This window comes from Hordeum vulgare, chromosome 4H (assembly GCF_904849725.1).
Source record: "Hordeum vulgare subsp. vulgare chromosome 4H, MorexV3_pseudomolecules_assembly, whole genome shotgun sequence".
Classification (NCBI taxonomy): domain Eukaryota; kingdom Viridiplantae; phylum Streptophyta; class Magnoliopsida; order Poales; family Poaceae; genus Hordeum; species Hordeum vulgare.
Genome location: NC_058521.1, coordinates 578,223,987 through 578,234,118, shown reverse-complemented (window position 1 = coordinate 578,234,118; position 10,132 = coordinate 578,223,987). Strand labels below are relative to the sequence as shown.

Genomic DNA, 10,132 nt, shown 5'->3' with positions numbered 1-10,132 from the left:
CCTTTCACTTTGTAAAAACCTTCTTCTTTCAAGAACAAACTTTATGGGAAAAGGAAATATGTTATGCTTTACATTGATCACATATTTGCTGGAAATTTAGTATGTCCATCCAATGCAGGACAGGGTGAACACTAGTACAAGTAATTGTTTCCATATGTACCATAGCCCCCCTTCGAGTAGAATAACCTTTCTTCTAACCGCAAAAACAAATTTGTCCACACTAATTAACGCAGAGAAATCAACAGGGAATCAACTACATCCATCTTAGGCCTCCATGTTCTGGGTGTCAAGAAATGATTGCAGCTCAGCATAGTATAAACCATCAAGACAAAATCCTCTCTCCAATAACCAAAGCCTTCTTTTCCCCACATTCCCCTTCACCACATGGGCCATGTCTCCCCAATCTCCCAATAATTCCAAGAGCATTTTCCAGCCCATGTCCATGCCGCCTCCTAACCTTTACACTCTCATGCCGAGCTGTTCTTGTGCTAGCTACCTAATAAGCTCACTAATCGCTAGCCATGTGTATACCTAACACTACAACACATGCACCCACCAACACACACACACACACTAGTATCACAAATGCTACCAAGCACTGCTAATTAGTTTATTCATGTCAAAAAAGGAGTACATTATGAGTTATCAGGGACCTTAAACTAATGGCTTAATCTCATCCTAATCATAGACACTCCCTCCTATATACTTTCCTAGGAGTTTCCCTCCATTTCTCTATTGCTTCAAACCAAGGCAATCAATGGAAGCACACACAACTAGTACGTAGCTAGTGATCATCCATCAGAGACACCAGCTGAGCGGCACCGAGGAGTGGAGAAGGAGAAGGGGAGCAGAGGAGAGCCGAGCATGGCGACGAGTGCTACTGGGCTGAGTAGCACTGCGCGGTTCTTCTTCTCCCTGTCCTTCTCCTTGTCGCTCCTGTGCTGCGTCGCGGTGTCCAATGCCGCCGGCGACGAGGCGGCGGCGCTGCTGGCCATCAGGGCCTCGCTCGTCGACCCGCTGGGGGAGCTCCGGGGGTGGGGCTCCGCGCCGCATTGTGGCTGGAAGGGCGTGAGCTGCGACGCCCGGGGCGCGGTCACCGGACTCAACCTCGCCAGCATGAACCTGAGCGGCACCATCCCGGACGACGTCCTCGGCCTCACCGCGCTCACCTCGATCGTCCTTCAGAGCAACGCGTTTGTCGGCGACCTGCCAGTGGCGCTGGTGTCAATGCCTACGCTCCGCGAGTTCGATGTTAGTGACAACGGCTTCACCGGCCGGTTCCCTGCCGGCCTTGGCGCGTGCGCCTCACTGACGTACTTCAACGCGTCGGGCAACAACTTCGTCGGCCCGCTCCCCGCCGACATCGGCAATGCCACCGAGCTCGAGGCGCTCGACGTCAGGGGCGGCTTCTTCTCCGGCACGATCCCCAAGAGCTACGGCAAGCTCCAGAAGCTCAAGTTCTTGGGACTCTCGGGCAACAACCTCAACGGCGCTCTCCCGCTTGAGCTATTCGAGCTCACGGCATTGGAGCAGATCATCATTGGCTACAACGAGTTCACCGGCCCAATCCCGTCAGCCATTGGCAAGCTCAAGAACCTCCAGTACCTTGACATGGCAATCGGTGGCCTGGAAGGTCCCATCCCACCGGAGCTCGGCCGGCTGCAGGAGCTCGACACGGTTTTCCTTTACAAAAATAACATCGGCGGCAAGATACCCAAGGAGCTCGGCAAGCTGTCGTCCCTCGTCATGCTCGACCTCTCCGACAACGCGCTCACCGGCGCGATCCCGCCAGAGCTGGCGCAGCTCACCAACCTGCAGCTGCTCAACCTCATGTGCAACCGGCTCAAGGGCAGCGTCCCGGCGGGCGTCGGCGAGCTCCCCAAGCTGGAGGTGCTGGAGCTGTGGAACAACTCCCTCACCGGCCCTCTGCCGCCGTCGCTCGGTGCCGCGCAGCCTCTGCAGTGGCTCGACGTGTCGACAAACGCGCTATCCGGGCCGGTGCCTGCCGGCCTCTGCGACAGCGGCAACCTGACCAAGCTGATATTGTTCAACAATGTCTTCACGGGCCCGATCCCGGCGAGCCTCACCAAGTGCTCGTCGCTGGTACGTGTGCGCGCGCACAACAACAGGCTTAACGGCGCAGTGCCAGCAGGGCTCGGGCGGCTTCCGCATCTTCAACGCCTGGAGCTCGCGGGCAACGAGCTCTCCGGCGAGATCCCAGACGACCTGGCGCTCTCGACGTCGCTCTCCTTCATCGACCTCTCGCACAACCAGCTGCGGTCGGCGCTGCCATCGAACATTCTCTCCATCCCGACGCTGCAGACGTTCGCTGCGGCGGACAACGAGCTGATCGGGGGGGTGCCTGATGAGCTCGGCGATTGCCGGTCACTCTCCGCCCTCGACCTATCGAGCAACCGGCTTTCCGGCGCGATACCGACCAGCCTCGCGTCCTGCCAGCGGCTCGTATCCCTGAGCCTTCGGAGCAACCGCTTCACTGGCCAAATTCCCGGGGCGGTCGCCATGATGCCGACATTGTCCATCCTCGATCTCTCCAACAACTTCCTCTCCGGCGAGATACCGAGCAACTTCGGCAGCTCGCCGGCGCTCGAGATGCTCAGCGTGGCGTACAACAACCTCACCGGTCCCATGCCGGCGACGGGGCTGTTGAGGACAATTAATCCTGACGACCTTGCCGGGAACCCGGGCCTGTGCGGCGGCGTCCTGCCGCCGTGCTCAGCCAACGCTCTGCGGGCTTCGTCGTCGGAAGCCTCGGGCCTTCAGCGTTCGCACGTAAAGCACATTGCCGCCGGGTGGGCGATCGGCATCTCGATTGCGCTCCTGGCCTGCGGTGCTGCCTTCCTTGGCAAGCTGCTGTACCAGCGATGGTACGTCCATGGATGCTGCGACGACGCCGTGGACGAAGACGGGAGCGGCTCGTGGCCATGGCGACTCACTGCATTCCAGCGGCTGAGCTTCACCAGCGCAGAGGTACTCGCCTGCATCAAGGAGGACAACATCGTCGGCATGGGCGGCATGGGGGTTGTGTACCGCGCCGAGATGCCGCGACACCACGCCGTGGTCGCTGTCAAGAAGCTGTGGCGCGCGGCGGGATGCCCCGATCAGGAGGGCACGGTGGACGTGGAGGCGGCGGCCGGAGGCGAGTTCGCTGCGGAGGTGAAGCTCCTTGGTCGGCTCCGGCACCGGAACGTGGTGCGCATGCTGGGGTACGTGAGCAACGACGTCGACACGATGGTGCTGTACGAGTACATGGTGAACGGCAGCCTGTGGGAGGCGCTGCACGGGCGAGGGAAGGGGAAGCAGCTGGTGGACTGGGTGTCCCGGTACAACGTGGCGGCGGGCGTCGCCGCCGGGCTGGCCTACCTGCACCACGACTGCCGGCCGGCGGTGATCCACCGCGACGTAAAGTCCAGCAACGTGCTCCTGGACCCCAACATGGAGGCCAAGATCGCCGACTTCGGGCTGGCCCGCGTCATGGCGCGGCCCAACGAGACCGTCTCCGTCGTCGCCGGCTCGTACGGCTACATCGCGCCGGAGTACGGATACACTCTGAAGGTGGACCAGAAGAGCGACATCTACAGCTTCGGAGTGGTGCTCATGGAGCTGCTGACGGGGCGGCGACCCATCGAGCCGGAGTACGGCGAGAGCAACATCGACATCGTCGGGTGGATCAGGGAGCGGCTGCGCACAAACACTGGCGTGGAGGAGTTGCTCGACGCCGGCGTCGGGGGGCGCGTCGACCACGTTCGGGAGGAGATGCTGCTGGTGCTGCGGATCGCGGTGCTGTGCACGGCCAAGTCCCCCAAGGACAGGCCGACCATGCGCGACGTGGTGACCATGCTCGCGGAGGCCAAGCCACGCCGGAAGAGCAGCAGCGCCACCGTGGTCGCCACCGTCGTCGACAAGGACAAGCCGGTGTTTAGCACGTCGCCGGACTCCGGTTACCTGTAGTTAATTACGTGTTATCACGTACCGGAGGCTCGGAGACGTGACCAAAATTCAACGACGTGTATGTTTTGTATTGTACGTCGCTCATGTAATCGACTGGTACTACACTACTTTTTTCACATAGTTTTGAATTTGGGGTTATACTTGGTTAGTTGGGGGGACGAGGAACCAATGTAAACAATGTTTATACTTACAAATTTATTAGGATGTAAAGGAATTGGTCTCTTCAAATTCAAATCATATTTTTAGAGATTATTATAGGAGTAAAGGAATGTGTGTGACTAGCTCTCGTCAATTTATAATAAGAAATTATATGTATAGAGTGTTAATCCAATCTGATGTGTCAATTTATAATAAGAAATTCGTTATTCGTGGATAAAGAGTACACCCTCTATAGAGTATAACATCTATTTAAATAGGTGTGTCCTTAAGAACTATGATCTGGGATAGGTCAAGTGTCGATTTAGTGTCAGTCTTCGGAGAAATTAATTAAACTATGATGTTAAATATGAACCGGGATGAATGATCACTACTATAAAAAAAATTATGGATTAACCTCTTCTGGTATATGAGTTTTTGAGTGTCCCTCCGAAGGTTTGCCATCTGGATACTCTTATGAATATTTTCAATATAAACCCTTTATTTAACGTTGCTTCAGATGCTCGACTGTGGCAATTATTATTATTGCTTTTTTCTAAGCCCTTTACATGGTGTCGTTCCACACATCCGACTGTGAAAACTCTTATTATTTTCTTATAAGTCCTTTATGTGGTGTCGCTTAGACGCGCAACTGAGGCATGTTCTATATTTTTTGTTTCAATGTGTCGCTTCAAACATCCGATTGGACCATTTTATTTTCTTGGAATTTTCAGGAGGACTAATGCCGATGTTTGATGTTTTTTTTATTCTCCTTCCTTGACTATTTATTTATTCTCGATATGGATAATTACATGCACACTTGCATTCATGAATTTATCTTATGACGAATTAAATAATCATTAAACCTCAGTGCATATAAATTACCGCCGTGTTATATCTGTTTTGATGATGTTTGCGAATACATTCAAACGTATTCATTGGCTTGTCTCTCTCTATTGTCTTGGCCAGATCGCGTATTTGTAGAGGAGCGTCGTGACGAAATCCCCGCAACTTAGGCATCAAGGATAGCTGTCGTGCGAGATAGGGATTACCCAGGTTAGTTGTTTCTGTGGGAATGGAGTCCCATAGACGCTGGAGATCCACGAACCGTTTCCGTCACTAGCCAGTAGAAATCTTGGTTGTACTCCAGGGACCGCCATGGTCTTGTACTCCAAACCATGTAATTGCTTGGAAATTTTGTATCAGGGAAATGCCCGCCAGCTAATAGTAATCCTTGGGCTGATGAACACAACGGTCATTTGTTGGGAATTTTATATTTCGAAAAACTGGCCGTGACACTTGGTTACATCGTCAAATATATTTTGTATGTGAAAAAATGACCATCTGTTGAAAATAGCATACTCAATATGAAAATAAACCTTCATGTTTATATATATTAAGAAGTGCTATAACAACAGATAACATGATCTCTGCTTACTAGCATCTCCATTTTATGAAGAGGAATAACGCGAAAAAACAAATGTCCACTGAAACATAAATGTGATCAAGCCATATGATCGCGTGGAATGAGAGAACCTGGAAGCTACTTTGACCAAGTGCACTTACATAAGCTTTCTTTTGGAAACTTAAATAAGCTGCTATGATAACAGAACAGATTACTGAGATATCAAAAAGAACAGACTACTAAGATATACCTGGCCAAATGGGCCGGCACGGCACGACCCGCCCAGGCACGAATATTAACCGGGCCATGTCGTGCCGGCCCATGTGCGCAGCCTCCCGGTCCAGGCACGACACGGGGCTAAACGGACTGGCTTGTCGGTACGCTAAGCACGATTTTAGGCCTCTTTTAGGTGGTTTTTGAGCTGATTTTGATCTATTGGCTATTTTATACGTTGTGTATATATAAAAATATGTAAATAAAAAAATAAAAAATGTAAACAAGTCGTGCCGTGTCGGCCCGCGTGCCTAGCCTTCAGGTCCAAGCACGATCCGAGGCGAGCTGCGTGCCTGGCACAGACCTGTTTAAGTCGTGCCGTGCCCAGCCCATGACGTGTCGTGCTGGCGGGCTCGCATGACGGCCTGTTTAGTCTGACCCGTTTGGCCAGCTATGTACTGAGCCCGGCCCATATGCCCTCATCTACCGAATTTGTGAGCCGAAAGGCCCAATTCCATCACCTTTGCCCGGCGGACCCAAAACAAGCACGCAACATTTTTTATTGGGAAACATTTCTAATCTATAGTCTGATTAGAAGCACCGTGTCAGACCGATGGACTACCATCCATTCTAGCATAAGACTACCATCCATTCTAGCATAATCCAACGGCCGATACTTCTTATCTCTTTGGCTGTTTAAAATAACAGCGCCTCGTTACAAACCACCCACATGTGCCGCATAATCATATCTCGTTAATCACTCGCCCGTTCATCCATCCAGAGACCCCCTCGCACGAACCTCCCTAGCTCCACACCGACCGCGATACTCATTTCCTCTACAATTACGCCGCCCATCGCCTGATGAGATCTGCACCTCCACTCCTCCCCACCTCACGGTCCAGATCCATTCGACTCCTCCCATTTTCCTCCTCATCGATGCCCCACCCGGCAACATTGCAGGTGTGCCTTACTGACATCACATGGTCGAGCCCAACTTCGCCTCCTTGATCGATGCTTTGACGGGTTACCTCCTGATTGCAATCTCTGGTGATGGCTAGACGAATGCTGATGACAACAAACCTTCCCCTGCAACGGCACCAAAAGAATGCTGCTAGCACTCCCCGGTAATGAAACTAGAAGAATGTTGTTGATGGCCCACCAGCGCATGGGTTCGCAGCAGTTTTCGAGGGTAGAGTATTCGACCCAATTTGTTGGTTTACCAGACAGGAGGTGAGAGAATACTCTTGAGTATTAGCAGCTGAATTTGTCAGATTCAACCGCACCTGAAAGATTAGTATCTGCAAGCACAGTAGTAACAGCAAAGTAGTATGATAACAACGGTGTCAGAAACGATCTGTTGACGGCAGACTATTCCTAACGATTGTATCAATGGCGCCAACTTGCCCGTCGACGGAAATTGTCAGTTCCCGTCAATGTCCAGCGAACCAAGATTGTAGCAGGTAGCAGCAGTGTAACGAGCAATAGTAACGGCAAGGAACAGCAGTAGTGACAGCAGTAGCAAGTAGCAACAGTAGCAAGCGACAGTAATAGCAACAGTAGTAGCAGCAGCAGAGCAAGACAAGTAACAGCAGTAGCAACAGTAGTAGCAGCAGCAGCAGAGCAAGACAAGTAACAGCAGTAGGACAAACTCGTAGGCAATGGGTCGGCGATTTGTTTGGATGATATTCATCATGCAACAGCTATAACACGGAGAGATGTGTGGCTAGCTCCCGTTCGTCAATGTGATGTAGGCATGCATTCCGTGTGTCGTCATACGTGCTTAGGGAAAAGAACTTGCATGACATCTATTGTCCATCCCTCCCGTGGCAGCGGGGTCCAAAAGGAAACTACGGGATATTAAGGTTCTCCTTTTAATAAAGAACCGGACCAACGCATTAGCACTTGGTGAACACATGAACTCCTCAAACTATGGTCATCACCGGGACTGGTTCCGGTTATTGTCACTCCGGGGTTGCCAGATCATAACACATAGTAGGTAACTACAACTTGCAAGATCGGATCTAAAACACACATATATTTGTGACAACATAATAATTTCAGATCTGAAATCATGGCACTCGGGCCCTAGTGACAAGCATTAAGCATGGCAAAGTAGTAGCAACATCAATCTCAGAACATAGTGGATACTAGGGATCAATCCCCATCAAAACTAACTCGATTACATGATAGATCTCATCCTACTCATCACTGCCCAGCGAGCCTACGAATAGATTACTCACAAACGACTAAGAGCTTCATGGAATTGCAGAGGGAAGAAGGTTGATGATGACGATGGCGACGATTTCCCCTCTCCGGAGCCCAAGACGGACTCCAGATCTGCCCTCCAGATGAAGAACAGGTGGTGGCGGCGCCTCCGTATCGAAAACGCGACGAAAACTTCTCTTTTTATTTTTTCTGGGACGAAAGGGATCTTATAGACCTGAGATTGGGGGCGGTAGAGCCGTGTGGGCCCCACAAGCCTGCCCACCGCCACCAGGGGGTGGTGACGGAGCCAGGGCTTGTGGCCCACTGGCCCACCCCCTGAGGTGGAACTTGGCGCATGTATTTTTCTTATTTTCCAAAACTGCTCCCCGTAAATTTTCAGGACGTTTGGAGAACTTTGATTTGTGCATAAAAATAACACCAAGGCAATTCTGCTGAAAACAACGTCAGTCTAGGTTAGTTCCATTCAAATTATGCAAATTAGAGTCCAAAACAAGGGCAAAAGAGTTTGGAAAATTAGATACGATGGAGACGTATCACCTCCCATGCCATGTAGCACCAGAAGGTCGAACAACAAGCAGTGGACTCTGGTGTTCTCCTCTTTAAAGAGCCCCTAATGGGAGTTGAAGGTTAGTGTGTCAATCGCCCATGTGAGCAATATTTGCATTATTTGAAGCATTGTAGTTGTAAGTTTCTTCTCCTTCTCTTGGATTTGTTCATCAGATTTTGCTAAATCCGTCACATGTTTATGTACTTTTGTTGCAGGAAGCACATAAGTTAGGAGGAAGCATGACATATGTCTGCATGGCGATGGTGCAAGGGACAAGGTCCTCACTCTTTTGATTGCAGTGTGTATCACCGCGGTAGATGGTGGGGAGCTTACTGACCATCAAAGAAGCAAATTCTATGGTTAACGGAGACGCATGATTGTCACGAGGGAAACTCTCCCCATTTTTTTTCTTTTTAGTTTTAAAAAATCTATATTTTTATGGAAGCAATTCTTGTAGATACTAGATTCTTTGAAGAACAAGTTCCAATTTAATTTGTTTGTAAGAGTGTGTAACAATGGTAGAAAAGATGTTCCAGATTGCGAATTCTATGGATGCAAATACTCATTTCTTTGGATGCAAATTCAAAATTCTGTGGAAGCAAATCCCTTTTTATTCGGATGTAGATACGAGATTATTAAGAGGACAAGTTCCAATTTTGTTTTGAAAGAGTCTATAACAATGAAAAACATTATGTTTGATGGAAGCATGCATTTGTAATGTTGGAAGCATGGTGTCTGCATTGAGATTTGACAATGCAAAATTATTTTTCATGTTGGTCAAAAATGTCACCATATATAGAAGCAATATACAGTTAATATGAAAGCTAATTTGTTGGCCGATAGAAGGAAAATGACTTGATATGCTTCCACTAATAGAACATGAATGCATCAGATACACCCGGTTTCACATACTGCAGATTTTGATACACCCGGTTTCACATACTGCAGATTTTGAAACATGGAGAAAGCAATCCACACAAAAATAAACAATGACGGAGCAGTAAAAAGGCAGTTAATGCGTCTGATGCGTTTTTATATTAGTTATTAATGGAAACAAATCTTAATTAGTGCACCACATGCAATCTTCGTAGGCCCACATCTGTAATCAGACGTTTCAGGATGCTTTCATCCAACGATGCAAGACTAGTCTCATGGGAAGCTACCATCAGTAGTCTCATTGCTAGTGCTTTCCTTTTTTATTTGTCTTAAAAAATGTTTTTATTTTTTTTCTCTCCTCCCTACTAATAAAGCACTTATTGCTTCTGTAGTCCGTCATGCCACTTTTATAAAAAAAGCCCCTGACGTTTCCTGAAATCAACCCGTAGTCCAGATTTAAGTGAGAGAACGAATCGTTTTTTTCACATTTTACATAAAACCCCCTATATTTAATCGAAACTAACCCGCAGTCCCAGTCCGGTGCAGTCCAAAATATAAGTTGGTTTCAAATTGCCCCTAAAGTTGACTAGAATTACCCACCAATGTCACCTATAAGTCATAGAAACCGTTTCAAACAGGAAAATCTCTGGACTGGGCCGGCCCATGTAGGCAACTCCTATATTACGCCCTGGGTGTTGGAAAAAGATGCAGTACACCTGTTTGGGCCGGCCCATACGTGGGCGCCTGTTTTTTTGGATTAG

General features: G+C 49.5%; 1 protein-coding gene across 1 annotated transcript; it reads left to right on the top strand.

The window, feature by feature from the left end:
- Window positions 1-721: 721 nt before the first annotated feature.
- LOC123447211 (MDIS1-interacting receptor like kinase 1-like) lies at window positions 722-4,247 on the top strand. The gene has a single exon (XM_045123792.1). It carries the CDS (start codon window positions 865-867, stop codon window positions 3,967-3,969), a length of 3,105 nt encoding a protein of 1,034 aa, XP_044979727.1. The 5' UTR covers window positions 722-864; the 3' UTR covers window positions 3,970-4,247.
- The last annotated feature ends 5,885 nt before the right edge of the window (window positions 4,248-10,132 follow it).

Coding starts and splice junctions, on each gene's coding strand:
- LOC123447211 (XM_045123792.1), top strand. CDS start 865: ATGGCGACGAGTGCTACTGGGCTGAGTAGCACTGCGCGGTTCTTCTTC.